At 44.0% G+C, this 23,763-nt stretch overlaps 1 protein-coding gene across 1 annotated transcript in view; it reads right to left on the bottom strand.

Moving 5' to 3' along the window:
* Positions 1-15,961, bottom strand: part of LOC140479527 (immunoglobulin kappa light chain-like) — a 39,539-nt gene extending 23,578 nt beyond the window's left edge. Inside the window, exon 1 of the mRNA XM_072573341.1 lies at positions 15,772-15,961. Within this exon, the coding sequence (XP_072429442.1) occupies positions 15,772-15,961 (190 nt within the window). The remainder of the gene's footprint in view (positions 1-15,771) is intronic.
* Between the last annotated feature and the right edge of the window lie 7,802 nt (positions 15,962-23,763).

Below are 23,763 nucleotides of genomic sequence, written 5' to 3'. Positions count from 1 at the left end.
GCTCAGACGACAAATGAGATCCTTGCTTTTATTAGAATACAAGAGCAGGGTGGGTTATGCTGGAAATGTATAAAACACTGGTTAGGCCTCAACTGGATAATGCAGCGTAGTTCTGGTCCCCACATTATGGGAAGGGTGTGATTGCACTCTAGAGGGTGCAGAGGAGATTTCTCAAGATGCTGCAAGCCTGGAGTGTCCGGGCTATGAGGAAAGATTGGAAAGGCTGTGTTGGACTTGGATTCCTGAAGGTGTTCAACAGGTACCTCACAGAAAGTTAAATCATAAGAGCTCACGGAGTTCAAGCATATATATTGGCCTGGCAGAGAATTGGCAAATGGGCAGGAAACGATGAGTGGGAATAAGTGGTTCCTTTTCAGGTTGGTGACCTGTGACCATTGGCATTCCACAGGAATCAAGCTGGCACCACAACAGTTTACAATAGTTATCAGTGACGTGGAAGAACCAAGTGATTGTACTGTAAACACAATTACAGATGGCACAATAATAGGGAGTGTAAATATATGACTTACGTATAAATATATGGCTGGCTGCGAGTATAAATATACTCGGCATTCGGAAGACTTTGGGGATGCTCCGATATGCGCGCGCGCAGAAGGAGGTCACGTGGTGCTCTGCTCCGTTGCAAAACAAGGTCACATGATGCTCTGTTTCACGCGCCGGAGGCGTGCGAGGGTCATGTGGTACTCCGTTTCGCGGACAAAACAAGGTCACGTGGGGTCGGACATCCGGGAATGCAAGGAGGCGGAGAATGGAATCAGATCAACAGCCAATCAGAAGATGATTCCACCTCAGTGTTTGCATGTCATTTTTTATTCTAGAAAAGATTGGGTCAGGGCCAGAAGGATGTGGTATTTTTCTGAACTGACACACTGTATAGTTTGTCTGGGACGGAAAGGTCTCGACCCAGAGCTCTGTACGCTTTATCCACTTTCTGCAAAAATAAACTTAAAGTGTGAGACCAAATATCTTCTCCTATTGCTTCATTTGAAGAACACGCAGGACTTGGCTCACACATAGACGAAAGTACATTAGAAGATTGCTGATGCCTCAGCCAAATATATGTATATATACAAGATTGAAAAAATGCACAGGATTGTAAAGGACAAGAATAAAGTCGAATCTGTGTTTGTAAATATGGACATATGTATGGCATGATCCAATGTACAGACCATCAAATCATTTATGAATAAAGTATATTTTTGAAATAAATAAAAAAAAAATTAGAAGATTGAGCCAAATTGCGACAGGAGAAAGGCAAGTTACAAGTGTGATACAAACAGTTAATAGAAAGATATTTATTCATTAGGTCAGTGAGGCAGGGTTGGCAGATGAAGTTTCATGTGGGAAAATGTGAAGTTGTACCTTTTGGAAGGGAAAGCAAAACAACAGAATATTATTTAAATGGAGAAAAACTGAGAAAGCTGCAACACGAAAGTGCCTGAAACACAGAAAGTTAGCGCACGGGAGCAGCAGGGAATCAGGAAAGCTATTGGGATGATGGCCCTTATTTCAAGGGGGTTGGAGCATAGGTGGAGGGAATTCTTACTGCCAATGTACAAGGTGCTGGTGAGACCACATCTGGAGTACTGTGAACAGTTTTGGTTGCCTTATTTATGAATACATATTATTTCACTGGAGGCAGATCAGAGCAGGTTCACTGGGATGATCCTCAGGGTGGAGGGAATTGTCCTGTGGGCAAAGGGCAAAGGTTTCAAATCTGCTTGCTGGAGTCTAGGAAAATGAATGGCAATATCATTGAAACATATAGGATTCTTAAGGGGCTTAACAGGATAAACTTATGTTTTCTCACATGGAGGGTAAGGGCCACACAGACAGAAAAGCATGGGGTAACCACCAGGGAGACGTAGGCAGGATATGGAACATGGGAGGACCAGAAAGCTAAATTGTATCTATTTTAATGCAAGTAGTTTGACCAGTAAGGCAGATGAACGTATAACATTGATGAACATGTGGGAATGTGACATTGTTGCAATCACTGAGTCATGGTTGGAGGAAGGACAGGACTTGCAGCTTAACATTCCAGGATATAGAAGTTTCAGGCGGGATGGGGGCCTGCAACAGGGAGACCGGGGGCATTGCATTATTCACAAAGGAGACAATCAATGCAGTCGTGAGGGAGGATGTCTTAGAAGTGTCTTCAAATGATGCCATCTCGGTTGATCTAAGAAATAAAACAGGTGCCATCACATCACTGGGTTTATACTGCAGGCCTCCCAATACTCAGAGGGAGATAGAAGAGCAGATATGTCAGCAGATCACAGAGAGATGTTGGAGGAATAGGGTTATGTTAAGAGGGAATATCAACTTTGTGAACATTAACTAGGATTACCTTTGTGTGAAAGGATCAGACAGGACGGAAATTTTGAAATCCATCCAAGAGCTCTTTTGGTACCAGTTCGTAGATAGTTTCAGTAGAGATGGGGCAGAGCTCGGGAACGATGCCAGTCAAGTGGTTGAAGTGTCAATGGATGAACACAGTGAGCACAACTCTAAATTTTAAAGTCATTATGGAAAGGGATAAAGACAGTGCACAATTTGTGTCTTAATTTGGGGAAGGCCAATTTCAATGTCATTCGACAGGATCTGGCAAACATAGACTGGGAGCAGCTACTTGCAGGTCAGCCGTTATTTGGAAAGTGGGCATCTTTTAAAAGTGGTATCGTGAGAATTCAGGGACAGCGTGAACCCCGAAGTGTGAAGGGCAGGGACAGCAAGCCCAGGGGGCGCTGGATGTGAAGGGATAGTGAGAGTTTGATAAAGAAAAAGAAAGAAGCATATGTCACATAAAGAGAATTAAAAACAGGGGAGAACCTTCAGAAGTATTGTGTACTGGGTGGGTGCTTAAAAAGGAAATTAGGAGGGTAAAGAGGGACCATGAAATACCTTTGTGAGATAGGATCAAGCAGAACCCCAAAGCATTTTATATGGATGTTAAGGGCAAGAGGATGACCAGGGAAATAGTGAAATATATTCGTGACCAGAGGGACAATCCTTGTGTGGACGTAGATGAGATCTTAAATGAAAATTACTCATCTGCATTCATGTAGGAGAAAGACATTGTAGCTGGAGATTTTACTTCTGATAATGAGGTTCTAGTTCATGTTATTATTGGTAAGAAGGAAGTATTGGATGTTGTAGAAGGCATAAACTTGCATAAATCCTCAGGGCCTGATGAAATGTATCCCAGGCTGCTATGGGTGACAAGGGAGGTGATTGCTGGAACCCTGAAGGAGATATTCAAACTTCACTAACCACAGGTGAAGTGCCAGGTAACTGGAGGATTGCTGACGTGCTCTGATTTGCTCAAGAAGAGTGACAGGGATAGGCCAGGAAATTACAGACCAATTAATCTGACACCAGTTGGAGGGAAATTATTGGAAACAATTCTGACGACCAGGATTAATCAACACTTATAAAGCCAGTGATGCCAGCACAGATTTTTAGAGGGAAATCCTGTCTGAATAATTTAATTGAGTGTTTTGTATAGGTGAATAAACATATTGATGAGATTGTGAATTTGATGTGTTTTATATGGACTTCAGTGAGGCCTTTGACACGGTCCCAAATGAAAGGTTGGCCCAAAGGCTAAGAGCCCATTTGAATCCAAGGCAGGTTAGGATCCAAAACCAGCTTCCAAATAAGAGCCAAAGCGGGATGGTGGAGGATTTGAAGCCTGGGACCAGTGTTGCACCATAGGAAACAACACTAGGACCCTTTTTGTTTACTATATACATTACCAATTGGATGTGATTGTACACAGTATAATTTGTAAATTTGCAGATGTTGATAATATTGAGGAGGAAGGTTTCAGGCTTCAGACTGATATTGATCAGCTGGTAAACTGAACAGAGCAATGGTAGATGGAAATTAATCCTCATAAGTGCGAGGTAATGCACTTTGGGAAGTCTAATAAGGGAAGGACACACACAATGAGTGGAAGGTCCATCGGGAGTGCAGAGTAACAAAGAGACCTGGGTGTACAAATCCATAGACTCCTGAAGGTATCAGCGCATGTAGACAAGATGGGGAAGAAGGCATACAGGATGCGTGACTTCATCAGCTTGGGTGATGAAGATAGGAACAAGAAAGTTTGTTGCTACTTTACAGAGCCCTGATTAGGCCACAGCTGGAATACTGTGTGCAGATCTGGTCACCACACTGTCAGAAGGACATGATTGCACTGAAGAGGGTGCAGAGGAGATACACGAGGATATTGCCTAGGATGGAGAGTCTCAGTTATGAGGAAAGACTGGAGAGGCTGGGTTTGTTTTCCCTGGAGCAGAGGAGCCTGATGGGTGCACCTGATTGAGGTACACAAAATTATGAAAGGCAGAGACAAAGTAGATCATGAGAATCTTTACACTGTGGAAGATGTGCCTAAGACCAGAAGGCATAAGATTAAGGTGAAGATTAAGTGGTTTGGAAAGGATCTGAGCAAATGTTTTCTCACCCAGGTGATACAAATATGGTACAGGCTGCCTGAGAGGGAGGTGGAGGCAGGTATTCTGACAACATTTAAGAAGCATCCGGACAAGCACTTAAAATGCCAGGGCACGTTGGCTATGGGCCAAGTGCAGGTTCGTGGGATTAGTGCAGTTTGGTGTTTGTTGGTCAACACAGATATGGTGGGCCGAAACAGCATGTTTCTGTGCTGTTTCACTCCACAACTATGACTCTATGTTGAAGACAGTGAAACCTGTGACAAAATTTGAAGAGAAGGATATGGAAACATTACCCATGTTGTTTGAGAAGATAGCAACACAAAAGAGGTGGCCAAAAGCAGACTGCAGCTTGCCCATGCAAAGTACATGAACTGGGAAGGCATAAGAGATTTCTACATCCCTGTCTAAGGAGCATTCTCACGATCAAGAGGAAGGGAAAAGGGCTATTCTAAATACATATGAGTCGGTTCCAGAAACATACAGACAGAGGTTACAGAACGTACAGAAACAGCCTGGACAAACTTCTACTGAGTTTGGGAGGGATTAACAAAATAATGCTGACAGGTGGATAAGAGCATTAAAGGCTAAGAATACTTAATAATACTCTCAGAGAAATTATTCTTTGAGAAGAATTTATGACTTCCATTCCTTCCAGAATCAAAATTCATGTAGAAGACCAAAGGCCAACCACAAGACAAGCAGCTACAATGATAAAACTGATCCAGAAAGCTTTCTCAGTCAGCACCAGAAATGGGAGAAAAGTAAAAATTGGGAGAGTGTGAGGAAGGCAGGGAGCCAGGGGAGAGAATGGACAGGAGGGACCAGGCCGAGAACTCCTCCTCAGATTAAGAAGGAAATTGCTGAGGGTGGAAGTGATGATCAGAAGCTGAAATGTTTCTCTGGGAATAAGGTGGGCCATGTGTGCTTGGAATTTTGGAAGTTGTGAGGTAAACCCATGGGACTTACAGAAGTTAGTAAAAATGAGTCAGAGAAGGGAACACAAACAGATAATTCCACGGAGCAGGTTGTAGCTATAACTATAACAAAAAGACTGGCGGTGAATTTTGTCGCTAGGAAAGGAAGTTGGAAGATTGATGAGGGGGGACAGGATTTTTATCAAAAGGAATGATGACTCCTTTTTCTTCAGTTAAACCCAGAACCAACTGAGAAATACACGGCAACAAAATCACTTTGACTGGAGAAAAAATTGATTTTCCTTCCAGAGAGCTCGATGGGAGCTAAGGTATTAATCAATGAGATTGGTGGAGAATATATTCCACTTCGATTGTATAAAGTGCAACTGGAACGTGACTTATTATCAAGAGAAGTAATTGTCAGAGTGGGGAAAACATTTCCTGTTGAGGGAATCGATTTAATTCTGGGGAATGATTTGTCAGGACGAAAGGCAGGAGCTTCCCCGATAATTACAGACTGTCCAAAGGAATTCCAAGAAACAGAACAATGACAGGAACAGGTTCCTGGTCTCTCTCCTTCATGTGAGGTAACCAGGGCAATGGTTAAACAAAATCCATCAATAAGGGTTGATGTGACACCACAGCAAGTGAAAGGATTGCTGAAACTTTCCGAAAGGGTGACGATAATCCAGGTGGAGTGGTTGGTATGATGTCCCTAATTACAGAAGATCCAAAAAGCAGATCCTGAATGAAATAAGTAAACATAGTCAGTTAATACTGAAGTCAAGGATGAAGGAATTGCAGAGTGCTATCATCTTCAAAATGGAATGCTGATGAGGAATTGGAGACCCCCTCATAGTTCAACAGATGAAGAATGGTTGGTTAGACATCGGCTAGTGGTCCCACCCAGCTATCATAGTGCAAGGAGTACATGAGACTCCCATGGCAGGTCACATGGGGATTAGGAAAACACAGGCATCCAGAAACAGGTATTTTACTGAGCCACAATTGGATAAAGATGTGGTGCAGTTTTATAAAATGTGTCCTACTTGTCAAGTTGTAGGTAAACCTCAACATCAAACCAGCATCCTTAATTCCTCTCCCAGTTTTTGAGGAACCATTCATTCATGAACAGGTTTTCAAGTAGTGAGTATAATGGAGCAGGGGATCAGAAAAAGCTTGAGATCAAAAAAGAACTGGGCAATTCCCAAAGTGAACTTCCTGTTATGAGATGAACAAATTCAGAGATATTAGAGAATTCAGATACTGTATTTTTGTATCTGGAAAAAGATCAACAGGTAGATTTAGTCAGGTTGCTCAGAAAATACAAAGATGTTTTTACGAGGAATCATTGTGGACTTTGGTTCTGTACTTAATGGAGTTTAGAAGGATGAGAGGGAATGTCATTGAAATTTACAGAATACAGAGAGGCCTGGATAGCGTGGACATGGAGAAGATGTTTTCAGGAATAGAAGAGTTGAAGACCCGAGGGCACAGCCTCAGAGAGAAGAGACGATCTTTCGAACTGAGCTGAGGAGGAATTTCTTTCGCCAGAGTGTTGTTATCCTGTGTAACTGATTGCTCCAGTGGGCCTTGGCGGCCAGATCATTGAATGAATTAAGATAGAGATAGATTGGCTCTTGAATGGTCAAGGGATCAAGATCTACAGGGAGAATGTAAGAGATTGGGGTTGAGAAACATTGTCAAGTGTAAATGAACTGTGGATCAGACTTGATATGCCAAATGGCCTAATTCTGCTCCGTTATCTTGTGGACTTGTATTAAAACATTTCGATGTACCACAAGATTCAAATATGAAATGGATTTGGTAATTCAGACGCAATAAAACAAACACTAACAGAAACAGACCAATGTAACAGAGGGCTTCCATGTTGGAGAATCAGTTGATTGAACCAAGTCAGAGTAATTGGAGTTCTCCTGTAGTTTAGCTCCTGAACCAAACTGTTCAATTTGATTCTGTGTAGACTCTAGGAAAGTATATATAGTCACAAATTAATTCCCTATTCCCAGACAAGAAGATTGCACAGACAGGGTAGGTAGTGTACCATTCTTAACTAAAATTGAGTTGTTAAAAGGATATTGACAAGAACTCACTGATAGCTAGAACTAAGTGAGTTTCTGAATTTGTCACACCTAAAGGATGACCCCCAATGATGAATTTTGTAATTTGGACTTAAGGACGTTCCAGTCACATTTGAATGATTATTGTGAAAGTGAACAAGGTCACACTGCCCCATATTACACCTCATCTGCCAACATGTCTCCAAAGCCCAGCTGTACCTAATATTCAGCAGGATGGACGCATTCACTGGGGAAGAGTCATTTGTAACTACAATAATCACACATCTCTGAGAATCTCATTAATAACTGTGCTTATTGAAGCTTTCATTAGTTCTGTGTTGATTGACACAATGTTCTGGTTTGGGCTTTGCTGTCTGTACAAACCATCTGTAATGTATTTGCTGCAATGGTTCACCTTTACATCATCCAACTCACACTCCAAATATCCCATCATTATTCTTCATGGGATTCTTTGGAATTGGCTCAGATCAGACTCCCAGCAGCTCAAATGGAAGGAGAGGTGGGGCTCAGAGAGAGAGAGAGAGATGGAGCACTGAGAGGGGGGTGGGGAATGGAGCATGGAGAGAGAAAGAGGAATGGAACTCAGAGTGAGATCTAAACAGTAGAGGTAGGGAAGTGGGTGGGGAGAGACAGTGAGAGGAAGAGATGGAGGTGAAGAATTGTAAATCAAAGACAAATTAGACACTGTTAAAGACTGCCCTGGATGAATGCTGTATGACGCTATGAGTCTGTCAAAACTATCTACAATGCTGCCTAACTTTGTGTCATGAGCAAAGTAGAATATCTGACTTTCTATGCCATTATCCAGTTATTGATAAATAATGTAACTAATTGAGGTGTGAGCACACATTCCTATTAGACACCACTGGTCACATCCTGCCAATTTCAGCACTTACTCATTATCCCTATTTTCAGTCACCTGTCACTCAACCAATTTCCAAGTGCGACAGTATTTTAGCCTCAATTCTGCAGATGTCTACCTTAGTTAACAGTTTCTTACATGGGACTTTTTCAAATGCCTTCTGGAAGTCGATATAAACAACATCCATAGACATTACAGTGTCCAGGAATTTCATCTTCTCTTCAATAAACTTCAATGAGGTTTTTCACCCTGACCAACTTCTCATGAATCCATGTTGACTCTATCTGATTAACTGACCATATTCTAGGTCTTCAGTTACTCTCATCCTTGACAATAGCCTCCAACAATTTCCATACCACAAACGGTGGCTGAGTGACCTGTAATTCCCTGGATTTTCTCTCGTATCCTTGTTAAATGTGAAGTGACATTTGCAAATTTCCAAGTCAGAGGTACGACTCCTGTATCCAGGGAACTCTGAAAGATTATAGTCAGAGTGTCTACAATGTGGTCTGTTGCTCCTTTATCACCCTCAGATGGAAAATGTCACGTCCTGAGGATTTGTCACTCTTTCGTTCCATTATTTTCCTCATTACAGATGTTTTTCTGACATTAATTTTATTCAGACCATATCCCTGATCCTCTGTTAATTCCTTTGGGACTTCAGGCAAGTCCTCCTTCTTTTCTACTGCAAATCTTGAGGTAAAGTATTTATTTAACATGGCTGTCATTTCCCCATTGTTCCTGACAATATCCCTCACTTTTAATGGTTAACATTGCTCCTGACCTCCCAGCTTCCCTTTTATGGAACTGTAACATTTCTCCTTATTGATTTTGTTATCCCTTACATGTTTCCTTTCAGAATCCTTTTCGCTAGCTCTTCGAAGCTGCTTTGTGACCCTTTGTATCTTTCCCATTCAGCAGAATCTGTAATTTTACTTGCTTTTTGTAATTTTTTTTAGTTTTATTCTTTTCCTTATCTCTTTAACTGTCCATTGTTGTTTGTTCGAAGAAGTGGAGATTTTCCCTCTCAGGTATAAACTGGTTTTGTTATGTGCTGAATGTTTCTTTCAACATTCCCCACTGGTCTTCAGTTGTTTTACCCATGAGCAGATTTTCCCAGTTTAATGTGGACAGTTTCTGTCACATCTCGTTAAAGTCGGCCCTTACCTTAATCTCAAACTCGAGCAGCTGATTCATGCTTTTCACCTTCAAATGTGACATTTAATTTGATCATGTTATGATCACTATTTGATAATTAAATCTGGCTCATTATTCATTGCTAATTTCAATATTGCTTGTCTTCTTGTTACATCCAGAGCCTATTGCTGTTGGAACTATTCCAGATACACTCCAGAAATTCACTGTCTTTCTGACAGAGTGCTTGTCTATCTCCCAATCTAAGTTAAAGTTAAACTTCCCCATTAATAATGCAATGGCTTTGCTACACACTTGTCTAATTCCTGCATTTATATAATCTAGCACATCAGAGTTGCTGCCAGGGGTTCTGTATCCAACATCTATTACAGTTTTAGATCCTTTCCTGCTGCTCAGTTCCACTGAATGGTTTCCTCTCATTATAACCTCCCTCACCGTTGAAGCCATTTTGTTTCTGATCAATAAAGCTGCTCCACTCTTCTGCAATTTCCCCATGTACATCCTGTGAACCTTCTCACCCAATATATTTCGTTCCCAATCCTAATGATTCTGCAAATATGTGTCAGTAATTGATCCTCCAGCAAAATCGTAAATTTGAATTTCTGCGAGCAGATTATTGAATTTACTCCTTACATTCCGTGCATTTGTATTCTTATTTGGTCCATTCACTGGAATCTGTTCCTCAGCACTGATGCTGTATTCACCTCTTTCTTATTTCTCTCTATCTGTTTAATCTGGATCTTCTCCCACTCCCCGCTCCCCCCTCCCCCCACTCTGCGAAACTTTAAAACCAGATCTCGATGCACCAGGCAGGCAACACATCATGTGGGACTCTCAATCCTGCTCACAAAGGAAGCTATCATCCGCCCTCATTATCAAATTACCCTCTTTTCTTTGTGCTCCCCTGCCTGAATGGTCTCCTGGACCATGATGCAGTGTTTTTCTTTCATTCGTTCATAGAATATGGGCATATCTGGCCAAGCCAGCATTTTCTGCCCATAGGGCAGTTAACAGACAACCACATGGAATCATAGAATCCATACAGTGTGAAACAGGCCATTTTAGCGCGATTAGTTCACACCAACATTCTGAAGAGCATCCCACCCAGACCTATCCCCCTACCCCTGCATCTCCCATGGTTAATGCACCTCAACTACACATCCCTGAACACTATGGGTTATTTATCATGGTCAATCCACCTAACTTGCACATCTTTGAACTGTGAGAGGAAACCAGTGCATCTGACAGAAACCCACGTAAACATGGTGTGAATGTGCAAATTCTACACAGTCAGTCGCTTGAGGGTGGAATCAAACTCAGGACCCTGGCACTGCGTGGCAGCAGTGCTAACCACTGAGTCACCATGTTGCCCATTGCTGTGGGTCTGGAGTCACATGTAGGCCAGGCCAGATAAGCATGACAGATTTGCTTCTCTAAAACGCATATTTGACTGAATGGGCTTTCCCCATAGTCAACAATACATTAATACTCAGCATCAGACTCTTAATTCCAGAACCATTCTTAAATTCAAATTCCACTGTCTGCCATGGCAGGATTTGACCCAGGTCTCCAGAACATTAGCTGAGTTTCTGGGTTAATAATCCAGTGATAATACCACGAGGCCATTGCCTCCCCCTGCGTGTGCTTATCTAATGGTGCTGAAATTGGCCTTCCCCCCCCGTTTTGACACTTAATTTCTACTCCACCTTTATCTCTTTACATAATGACTTTGAAACTTATGGAGTTCTGGTCACTTTCACCGAAATGCTCACATCACATTTGTCCATTCTCCCGTCAATCCTGTTCCTCATTTACACAGGAAGCAAGTACCTCATTCCTGTTGGACAAGGAGCTAAGGCTCCTACAATACTAAATCCAGGCTGCATCGACCTGCTCACTTATAGTCACACCCTCCTGTCCCTGACCACTGGCCATAATTTGAAGTATTTAACCAACAAGGTATGACTGCCTCCCCAACCACAGTGCACAGGTAACTCTCCCCCTCCCTGATGTGTCGCAGTGTTTGAAGCTCAGATTCCAGCTCATCAACTTTGAGCTGGAGTGCCTTGAGCAACCAACACTTGCTGCAGATGTGGTCACTCTGAGCTACAATGGGCTCCACCAGCTTCCCCAACGTGCAATTACTACACATCGCCTGGCCCTGTATGTGGAAATTACTTGAGGAGTTTTTAATTTGTATTTTTAAATTTGCTGTTGGTCTTTAGTTTTTATCTGTAAAATATTTCATTCGAAGAGACAGAGAAGGCTCCAGCACAGGAGGAGGCTATTTAATCCCTCGTGTCAGTGCTAGCTGTTTACTCACCTCATTCACAATGAACATCTCTGTTGAATGTTTGTTGTCAGGAAGTGATTGAGTCTGTTTTTAGAGAGAGAATAACGGACAAATATGAACTATTCCGAGAGAGTCAGCATGGATTTACAAAGGTTCAGACATTTTTAACTAACCTTGTTACACTTTGTTAGGAGCTCTCTAATGGGTGATATAAGGGAATGTTGATGGCTATTGTCTATAGGGAATTCCAGAAGACATTTGAGAATGTTCCACAAAAGAAACATGGAGTCAGATCTTACATTCCACCACCATCTGATGAAGGAGCAGCACTCTGAAAGCTGGTGATTCCAAATAAATCGCTTGGATTAAAACCTGGTGTTCTTTGATTTTTAACTTTGTACATGACAGTCCAACATCGGCACCTCCAAATCATGGAATCAGATGGAATTTGAGAAACGCATTTACCTTGGGTCAGGAATGGGTCCGGAGTTAAGAGACAGAGAGGGGGGTTAAAGTGTGTATTTTCCAATGAGTGATGTCAATCATGGTATTCCCAGGGATCTGTGCTGGGACCGCAACTTCTCATGATATTTCTCAATGACTTGGATGAAGAAGCAGAGAGGCACATCTCTAAGATTGCTGACCATTCTGAGTGAGGCAGCTTGGAGTAGGTTACAGAGATAGGGAGGGTGGAGGGCAGGGAGGGATTTGAGAACAAGGATGAGAAGTTGAAAATTGAGGTGTTGCTGGACCTGGAGCCTATGTCGGTCAGTGAGGACCGGGGTGGTCGTGGTGGGGTGGGATGGGGGACTTGGTGAGAGTTCAAATACTTACAGCAGAGTTTGGGATGAGCTGAGGTGTGGCGGCCGTTGTGATGTGGGCCAGAATAACATTGATTAGGAGACGCCGGTGTTGGACTGGGGAGCAATGGCTGTTGTTTGTAGGGAGTTCCAGAAGACATTTAAGAATGTTCCACAAAAGAAACTTGGAATCAGATCTTATTCTCCACAGCTACCTAATGAAGGATCAGCGCTCCGACAGCTGCTGCTTCCAAATAAACCTGTTGGACTAGAACCTGGTGTTCTGTGATTTTTAACTTTGTGCACGACAGCCCAACACCAGCACCTCCAACATTGCACTATTCAACATGCACACAGGTAAACGGACACACACACACGCACACACACACACACGTTTGTGGGGTGAATTTGTATTTGTATTTTACTTTGCTCAAAAATTGCATGAATCCATGTATATCCGTTTTTTGAATGAGTATCAGTCTGACCATTGTGGCACAGACAGCCTCACAGTGAGTTAACACCTTTAATACCTTATCTGAGCCAACATGACACCAAATGTTAAAGTTCCCTAGAGAATGTAACTTTTACAAAATGTTTTACAATTTACATATGAAAGAACTGAAACCAACATGGTCATTCTCAAAGACTTAACAAACAATCTGGTCTTTTTCAAGATATAATTCCAGTTACATCACACTGGAAACTTTTGCTATAAATTCTGTGTCTTACAATCTTATTCTCCACAATCACCTGATGAAAGAGCAGTGCTCCGAAAGCTAGTGCTTCCAAATAAACCTGTTGGACTATAACCTGGTGTTGTGTGATTTATAACCAGGATAACATTGAAATGGTCATGTTTGGAGTCCCCATGACATTGCTGAGATTTTCAGTGGCTGCTCTTTGTGATGTGGAGGATATGGGTCTCAAATCAGCCTCAAAGATGAGGCTACAATTGTCAAGAGTCTGCTTGAACAGCAGACAGTGCTCAGGGAGAGGAATGGAGTTTGTACCGGGAGCTGAAGAGGATGGTTTTGATCTTCCCAATGTGTTTCCCAGTGAGCCTGGCTCCTCAGTCCTGACTGCTCTTAGCTGCTGTGATTGTCACTGATTGGACACTTATTATTAGAGATTCTGACCACAGCAGAAAGCCCCAGTGTATAAAATAACTGCAAAGACTATCAGAGCGCAAAGTTGAAACTTCACCCAGAGAGGAAATGAAAGAAGGAGCTCGGAGCAGCTGGACGTTTGTTACTGAGTCGGACGAAAACTGTGAATTGTCTGAACTCCCTGGAATCTTACAGCACAGCAGGAGGCCATTCAGCCCATCATGCCTTTGTAAGACCCAATTAGTCCTACTGCTCCTCCCTCTCCCCATAACCCAGCAAATCTTTCCAATTTCAGCTCAATCTTCAATTCCCACTTATAGACCTGGGGCCACATAATGAGACTGCCCTGAAGCTGGATTCCAAATTGGCATCTCATTCATTCATTGGGAGACAAACTGCCTGGGCTGGGAAATGGAGCTCAGGACCCTGAACATTCCCTCTCCCCTCCTGAGGGACACTTCATTTGGTTTTGTATATTCACTCATGGGAAGTGGGCTTCAAAGGCTGGGCCAACATTTTTTACCCTGTCCCTAGTTGCCCTTGACGGTTTTAGATTAGATTCCCTTCAATATGGAAACAGGCCCTTCGGCCCGACAATTCCACACTGACCCTCCAAAGAGTAACCCACCAGATCCATTACTCATGACTAATGCACCTAACACTATAGGCAATTTAATATGGCCTGAGCATCTTTGGATTGTGGGAGGAAACCCACGCAGACACAGGGAGAATATGAAAACTTTACACAGACAGTTGACCGAGGCTGGAATCGAACCTGTGAGGCAGCAGTGCTAACCATGTGAGCCACCGTACTATCCCAAAGGTGATGGGAAGCTGCCTTCTTGAATCGTTATCGTACATAAGCTGTATGTTGACCTACAATGTTCTTGGGAGGGAATGCCAACATTTTGACCCAGCAACAGTTAAGGAACAGCAACATTTTCAAGTCAGGATGCGAAGTCTTTTTGAGGGAAACGTGTAGCTCATCGTGTTCCCCTGTATCTGCTGCTCTTGTTCTAAATGGAAGTGGATGTGGGTTTGGAAGGACACCAAAAGATCTGCAGATGCTGTAATTCCGAGACAAAAATAGAAATTGCTGGAAAAGCTCAGCAGGTCTGGTAGCATCTGTGAAGAGAAATCAGAAATAATATTTCATGCTTGATCCAAAATGTTATCTCTGATTTCTCTCCCCAGATGCTGCCAGACCTGCTGAGCTTTCCTGCAATTTTAATTTTTGTCCATGTGTTTGGAAGATGCTATCTGAGGATCTTTGGTAAGTTTCTGCAGCGCATCTTATCGATAATACACACTGCTGTTACTGAGCATCGGGAATGGTGAGACTGGATGTGATACCAATCAAGCAGGCTGCTTTGCTCTGGATGGTATCAAGCTTTTTGAGTGGATAAGAAAGACATAGGATACAATAGACATAGACAGGAATCGATTAGAGGGATATGGGCCAAATGCAAATAAGACGAGTTCACTTCAGAAAACCTGGTCAGCATGTAAACGTTTGGCTAAAGGGTTTGTTTCTGCGCTGTACGACTCTGTGACACTATCAATCTATAAATGTTGTTGGAGCTGCACCCATCCAGGCAAGTGTGGAGTATTCGATCACACTCCTGACCTGGTTAAGTGGCTTTGGGGGAATCAGGAGGAGAGTTACTCGATACAGTATTCCTTGCCTCGCACCTGTTCTTGTAAATATTATATTTCTGTGGTGAGTCCAGTTGAGTTTCTGGTCAATGGTATCTCAAAATGTTGATAGTGGGGATTCAGTTATGGTGATAGCATTGACTGTCAAGGGCGATAGCTGGATTGTCTGTTGTTGCTGATGGTCATTGGCTGCCATTTGCATGACACCAATGGGAAATGTTGCTTCTCAGATGAAATCTGGGCATTGTGCAGATAATACTGCATTTGAACATGGACAGTTTCAGTATATGAGACGTTGAGATTGTGCACTCATTGGCAATGATCCACATTCATGCTCTTCCCTTGAGTTGCAATATCTGTTTGGAGTCTGTCCAATAGTAGATAGATAGTACCACACACCAAAATGCAGGGTAGTCTCGATGCGAAGGTCAAACTTTGTTTCTACAAAGACTGTGTTATGGTCACTCTTACAAATTCTGTCAAGGACAGATGCATTTACAGCTGAGGTGAGGATGGGGTCAAGTACGTTTTTCCATCTTTTTGGTTCCTTCACCACCAGCTGCAGAGCCAGTCCTTCAGCTACGTCCATTGGGAACCAACCAGCTCGATCAGTAATGCTGCTGCCGAGCCACTGTCAGTGGTGGACATTGAAATCCCACACCCAGCGTTCATTCTGTGCCTGTCACCACCCTCAGTGCTTCCTCCAAATGCTGTTCAACATGGAGGAGATCGATTCATCAGCTGAGTGAGCAAGATATCTTGTAATCACCAGGAGGTTTCCTCGCCCATGTTTAACCTGGGGTCATAAGACTTCATGGGGTCCGGAGTCAACTTTGTGGCCTTTCAGGGTAACTCCCTCCTGGCTGGAGACCACTGTGTCATCAGCTCTGCTGGGTCTGCCTTTCTGGTGGGACAGGACACATGCAGCGACAGTGATGGTGGTGTCTGGGACATTGTCTGTAAGGTATGGTTCTGTGAGTATGGCTGTGTCAAACTGTTGCTTGACTAGTCTGTGAGACAGCTCTCCCAATTTGGCACTTGCCCCCAGATGTCAGTAAGGAGAATGGAGCAGGGAAGACAGGTGTGTTTCTGTCAATACCTTCACTGTGTCGAGATTGATACCAGGCAGTCCGTCCAGTTTCATTTCTTTGTTGAGATGTCGTCACAGTTGATACAACTGAGAGCCTTGCTCGGCCATTTCACAGGGCAGTTAAGGGTCAACCACATTGCTGGGGGACAGTGCCATGGATCCCAACATCACATTCTGACCTCTCCGAATTTCCCGTTTTGTATGTAGAAGGCTGAAGTCTGCCAACAGGATATTCAACTGCAGGAGCTATCACAGTCCCTGCATAATTCTGTCCCCACATGAATTCAACACAAATCTTGAATTCACATCACACCTTCAATATCCAAAAATTCCAGGATGAATCACAAATTTGCAGTATGAGGAATGTGGGAGCGCGGTGGATGAAGATAAGAACTAGGAGCCGGAGCAGGAAATTCAGCCCCTCGAGCCTGCTCCACCATTTAATACAATCATGGCTGATCCCGTCTCAGCCTCATCTCCACTTTCCTGACAACCCTCCATCATCCTTTAACCCATTACTCATTAAATATCTGCCCATTTCCTCCATGGAGTGAGACAGGGAAGGGACCACTCTATTTCAGACATTTGGGCTTTATGGAGTGGGTGGAAGGAAGGTGAGAGAGGACACCGGAAGTATGGAGTTAGGAGGTGGGATGAACAGGAATAAGGATTTCTGCGGCCAAGGGGCTAATGTCGTGATGGAGAGGATGTGGGGTTTTAAGCTCAGATACTGGAGGGTGCAGTGGAAGCCCATATTTCCTGGTCTCTATTGGAAGATCCAGTGGGAACAGGATGCATGTCTACTGGTCTCCATTGTAAGGTCCAGGGCAAAGAAGGTCCTCGTTTACTGGCCTCTACTGAAGTGTCTTGTGAGATGGTGACCCATGTTTATTGGAGTCTATTGGAGCATCCAGAGGGCTGGGGGACTGTGCTTACTGGTGTCTATTGAAGGCTCAGTGTAATAGAGGTCCATGTCTATTGATATGTATTGGATGATCTAATGGGATGGAGTTCCATATATACTGATCTCTGCTGGACATTCGGTGGGAAGGAGGACTATGTTTACTGGTCTCCATTGGATAGTCCAGTGCATCATGGACACCATGGTGGGTGTGGGGCTCAGTTCCTTTCTGTTGTAACTGTGTGATGGCCCTGACCTCATCCCAGTAAAACACCCTGACCCAGAACCTGACTGTAGAAGGGGAAGCAGAGGGGAAGGGATTGGAACATGTTGTGAATGGCAAGGATGGTTCAGTGGGTCAGAGCCTGTCCTGTCCTTCCAGCTTACACTGATGGCCTGAGGATCTCTTCTCTCTGCTGGGCCTTCATGGAATGAGGATTGTGTCCAAACCAGTCCTCAGTGAGAACATGCCAACAGCACAGAACTGCCCTTTGTTTAACAAGAATCTGTCCATCATCATGAGACAGGCTAATGCCTGGTCAATGTGGGAAATGGGGCCTTACTCTTGGAGAAGACATGCTTCTGGGGTCAAGGGTTAACATCCATTAATGGGCCAGAGCAGAGGGAAATTTGCCTTGCAATTAACTATCACCACCTGGGATGCTGTGAGAAAGAGAGGGAAGAGAGACAGAATGAGAGTTGGAGGGAGAGTGTGTGTGTGTGTGAGAGAGAGACAGAGAGAGGGGGATGTGTCTGCGATAGTGTGACATGTGTGGAGGGAGTGAGAGAGATGCAGACCTGAAAGTAGAGATGGTGAGGTTGAAGGATATGGGGAGAGAAATAGAGTGGGAGACAGCGTGACTGATAGGGACGGAGAGAGAGACAGAAAGAGACCAGGTAGATGTGAGACCAAGAGTGAAAGGAATCAAGAGAGAGACAGGAGGGTAGAAAGTGTGTGTGTGTGTGTGTGTGTGTGTGAGAGAGAGAGAGAGAGAGAGAGAGAGAGAGAGGGAGAGAGAGAGAGAGAGAGAGAGAGAGAGAGAGAGAGAGAGAGAGAGAGAGAGAGAGAGAGAGAGAGAGAGAGAGAGAGAGAGGATGGGAGAGAATGCCAAAGAGAGACAGAGAGAAAAAGTTGGCAGATGTGAGACCGAATGGGAAGAGAGAGAGAGTGATAAAGAGAGAAAGTGATAAAAAGAGAGAGAGACAGGATCTGATCACCACATTCTTTGAAGGATGTGATTGTACTCGGGAGGGTGCAGAGATTTCCTAGGATGCTGCCTGGGCTGGAGGGTCTGAGTGATGAGGAAAGATTGGAAAGACTGGGGTTGTTTTCCTTGGAGCAGTGAAGGTCGAGAGGAGACTTGTCAGCGGACGATAAGATTATGAAGGACACAGATAGATTCGATAGGAAGGCAGTTTTTATATGGGTGGAGGGGTCAAAAACCAGGGTACAAACTGAAGGTAACACAGACACAGAAACACAGAAACTAGAAGCAGGAGTAGGCCATTCGGCCCTTTGAGTCTACTCTGTCATTCAGTATGATCATGGCTGACCCTCTCTCATAAAGCCATATTCCTGCTTTCTCCCCATTCCCTTCTTACTGTTAAAATGCAGAACAATAGTCTTGAATATATTCAATTCCCTCTCCTCCATAGCCGTCTGCATTGTAGGTACAGAGTTCAACAGGTTGACTACCCTCTGAGTGAAGAAATGTTTCCTCATCTCAGTCCTAAATGATGTACCTTGTATCCCCAGAGACTGGGACCCCTGGTTCCAGAATTCCCAACCAGGGCAAACCTTCTCCCTGACCTGCCCTGTTAGAATTTTATACATTTCAATCAGATCCCCTCTTATCCTTCCGAATTCGAGTGAGTCCAGGCCCAGACGAGTTGGAAAATGAGAGGAGTGTTGAGGAGAAATGTTTTCACCTAGAGGGTGGTGGGAGTCTGGAACTCACTGCCTGGTTTAGTCACAAACTCTCATGACATTGGAACAGTGTTTAGATATTCACTTGTGTTGCTGTAGCTTCCAGGACTATGGATCAAGAGCGGGAAAATGGGATTAGTTTGTCAAGGTCTTTGTTGTCTAGCACAGACACAATGGGCCAAATGGCCTCATTCAGTGCTGTTCACATCAATGACTCTCTGAGACGGACAGAGAGAGAGAGAGAGAGAGAGAGAAGAGGAAGTGTGAGGGGCTGACGTGGCTCTCTCTGCCTGATGCCATTTACATACTGAGGAACACCCAGTCAGACTCTCACAGGCTGCAGCTTTATAAAGCAGAGCCCTGTGAAGGGAGAGTTTATCAGGAACCAGGCACAGGGACAGGAGCACACACCATGATTTCACACATCCAGCTGATCTGGCCCCTGGCATTCTGTGTCGCAGGTACAAATCTCTCTCCTTCCACCTTGAATCTTTCGCTGCTCTCCATTTCACTCCAATTCCACTGACTTGTGATTGAAGGGAAGATGCTGAAACCAGAGGAATGCTCAGTGTCTACAACAATCTCTCATTTGACAGGCTCTTTCTGTGACAACTCTGACTTCATTGTATTTCTCTCTGACCCCTCAGGCATCAGTGGGGACATCATCATGACCCAGTCTCCCCCGGTGCTGTCAGTGGGACTGGGCCAGACTGCAACCATCACCTGTACAGCCAGCGAAGACATTAGCAGCGACCTTGCTTGGTACCAGCAGCGAGAACGTCAGAAACCCTCTCTCCTGATTGATGGTGCAACTACTCGATTCACATGAGTCTCTGGGCGATTCACCGGCAGTGGATCAGGGACTAGTTTCACCCTGACACTCAGCAATGTTCAGAATGAGGATGTCGCTGACTATTACTGTATGCAACGCTACACCACACCTTCCCAGTGATACAGAGCCGTATAAAAACCTCAATACACACAGCACAACCGCCTGAACTGACACATTCATAACTACATGTTGCATGTAATAATGGACACTCAACTCTACCTCCACCACCAATACACATAGTTAGATATAAATGAAACTGTACAAATTACCCCATGCTGGGATTGTCACTGTCCACGACACACTTGAGCCCCTGTGGTTTCCACCACTCACTGAAGGCCTCAAGTTTCCTTCTTACACTCCATGGCCACATGGGAAGAACAGCTGCAAGATTTAACAATGAAAAATAAAGTTCACAAACCGTCCGAGCCCAGCTGGACAGAGCACAGAGAGAGAAACAGAATGATACAAACAGAGAGAATGAAAGACATGAATGAGGGAGAGACAGACAAGGGCAGGGAGAGGCTGAGGGTGAATGAGAGACGGACAGGAAGAGCGTTAGAATGATGGAGGGAAGCAGAGAGCAGAGTTTTTTCTACAGCTTCTGCACTGGGAGCTCTCCCTGTGGTACATGTTCGGTAAAGGAACCAAGCTCAGACTGAGTAAGTTAACCTCAATCCTTTGTTATTAAACACTGAAACTTTCTAAAACACATATGCTGAATTATAGAGTCATAAAGTCATAGCGATGTACAGCATGGAAACAGACCCTTTGGCACAACGCATCCATGACAACCAGATATCCCAATCCAATCTAGTCCGACCTGCCAGCACCCGGCCCATAAGACCATAAAACCATAAGACATAGGAGTGGAAGTAAGGCTATTCGGCCCATCGTGTCCACTCTGCCATTCAATCATGGCTGATGGGCATTTCAACTCCACTTACCCGCATTCTTCCCGTAGCCCTTAATTCCTTGTGACATCAAGAATTTATCAATCTCTGCTTTGAAGATATTTAGCGTCCCGGCCTCCACTGCACTCCACGGCAATGAATTCCACAGGCCCACCACTCTCTGGCTGAAGAAATGTCTCCACATTTCTGTTCTGAATTTACCCCCTTTAATTCTATGGCTGTGTCCACGGGTCCTAGTCTCCTTGCCTAACAGAATCAATTTCCGAGCGTCCACCCTTTCCAAGCCATGTATAATCTTGTAAATTTCTATAAGATCTCCTCTTAATCTTCTAAACTCCAATGAATACAATCCTAGATCCTCAGACGTTCCTCGTATGTTAGACCTACCATTCCAGGGATCATCCGCGTGAATCTCCGCTGGACACTCTCCAGTACCAGTATGTCCTTCCTGAGGTGTGGGGCCAAAGACTGGACACAGTACTCCAAATGGGGACTAACCAGAGCTTTAAAAATTCTCAGTAGCACAACGGTGCTTTTATATTCCAACCCTCTTGAGATAAATGACAACATTGCATTTGCTTTCTTAAAAACGGAGTCAACCTACATGTATACCTTTAGAGAATCCTCAACTAGCAGTCCCAGATCCCTTTGTACTTTGGAAAGTACTTTGTATTTTGGCCCATATCCCTCCAAACCCTTCCTATTCATAATCCATCCAAATGCCTCTTAAATGTTGCAATTGTACCACCCTCCAATTGTTGAAGGTATAAGTGGGGAGCTGCAGTGAATGAAATGGTTGATTGAGGAACACTGTGTCTAACAGGGTGTCCAGCTGTATTTCTTTAGTTCCATTGCTCCCTTTAAGCAGCAAGATATAAGTCAGTCAGTTTTACTCACCGTGTGGATGAGCTCTGCCCATTTGCAGCCTGTGGTCCCATTCCTGCAGCATGGAGTGAAATCAGTGAGTAGCCTCCTGTCAGTCTCAGTGTGACAGACACGGACAGAGTTTGATGTGAGCTCTGGCTCCCTGTCCCAGTCTCTGATCTCACTGACCTCAGCAGCAGCAGCAGCAGCAGCAGCAGCAGCACAGTGAGACACCGAGCTCCCACCTCCCCCAGCTTTAACTCTGCTCAATCACACAATCACAGAATTGTTACAGTGCACAAGGAGGCCATTCTGCCCATCCTGTCTGAAACAGATCTCTGAATGAACAATTTATCGAGTGTCATTCTCCTGCCTTCTCCCTGTCACCCTGCCCATTGTTACTTTTCAAATAACAGTCTCATTCCCTTCGGAATGTTTCAATTGAAGCTGCCTCCACCACAATCTCAGACAGTGCATTCCACACCTTAACCACTCACTGGCTGAAAATGTTTCTTCCTCATTTTACTTTTGATTCTTTGAACAATTACTTTCAATCTGTGGCCTCTAGCACTCAATCCTTTTCTCGATTCGGAACATTTTTTCCCTTTTTATTGTATCCAAACCCCTCGTGATGCTGAATTCCTTGAATAAACCTCCTCTCAACCTTTCCTTCTACAAGGAAGACAGTCCCAACTTCTCCGATCCACCTTCATCACTGACATTCCTCACCACTGGAATGACCTTTGGTTTCTCCCGATAGCTCAAACCCACCAGACCCAGCAACAGCTGAACAAAACCTTCCTCAGCAACACTCCACAGGGCCCTACAATTCACTGTATGTGTTCTCCCTGGTTTGGCTTTCCAAAATACAGCATCTCACTTTCTGTATATCGGAACACATCTACCACTCATCCTCCCATTGCCTTATCTGATCAAGGTCCTGTTGTACTCTGAAATAATCTTCTTTACTATATACTGCAGAGTGTAACATACACTGTTAGTAAACTCACTAACTGTACCACCTACATTCACATCCAAATCATGCTTCCAAATTACAAAAGTCAGTGGAGCCAGCCTCAATCATTGTGGCATACCACTGGTCACAGACCCCCAGTCTGAAAAGTATCTCTCTGCCACCATTCTTTGTCTCCTATCTTCAAGCCAATTTTATATCCAAATGGATCCCCTGGATCCCATGTGATCTAACCTTTCTAACCTGTGTACCATGTGGAATCTTGTGAAATGCTTTGGTGAAGTCCATGTTGAAAATGTCTGCCTTTATCAATCTTCTTTTCCACTGCTTCAAAAAATCTCAGTCCTTCAGAATCCCCTCAAAAAACGTACCCACCACTGACATCAGGCTCACTGGTCTATATTTCCCTGGCTTTTCCTTACAGCCTTTCTGAAATAATGGCACAGCATTAGCTAACCTCTCCAGTTCTCTGGCTCCTCACCCGTAGCTGTTGATAACACAAACATCTCAGCAAGGGGCCCAGCAATCTCTTTCCTAGATTCCCACAGTATTCTGGGATACACCTGATCAGGTCCCAGAGATTTTTCCAAGTTCCCTAGCTTCCATGTCGTTCTCCACAGTAAACACAGCCGCAAAAATATTCGTTTAAGATCTCACCCATCTCCTCTGTCTTACCAAAATGCAGCACTTTGCATTTATCTGAATTCAACTCCATCTGCCATTCCTCAGCCCAATGGCCCAGTTGATCAGGATTCCATTGAGCTCTCAGATAACCTTCTTCAGTGTCCACTGTGCCACCAATTTTGGTGTCTTCCACAGATATACTAAAGATTCATCCTTTCTTCAATCCAAATCATGTATATAAATAGTGAACAACAATAGCACCAGTTTCC

The sequence above is a fragment of the Chiloscyllium punctatum genome, chromosome 7 (genome assembly GCF_047496795.1).
Source record: "Chiloscyllium punctatum isolate Juve2018m chromosome 7, sChiPun1.3, whole genome shotgun sequence".
Lineage (NCBI taxonomy): Eukaryota > Metazoa > Chordata > Chondrichthyes > Orectolobiformes > Hemiscylliidae > Chiloscyllium > Chiloscyllium punctatum.
Note: the sequence above shows the minus strand (reverse complement) of the source record. Positions and strands in the feature narration are given on the sequence as shown.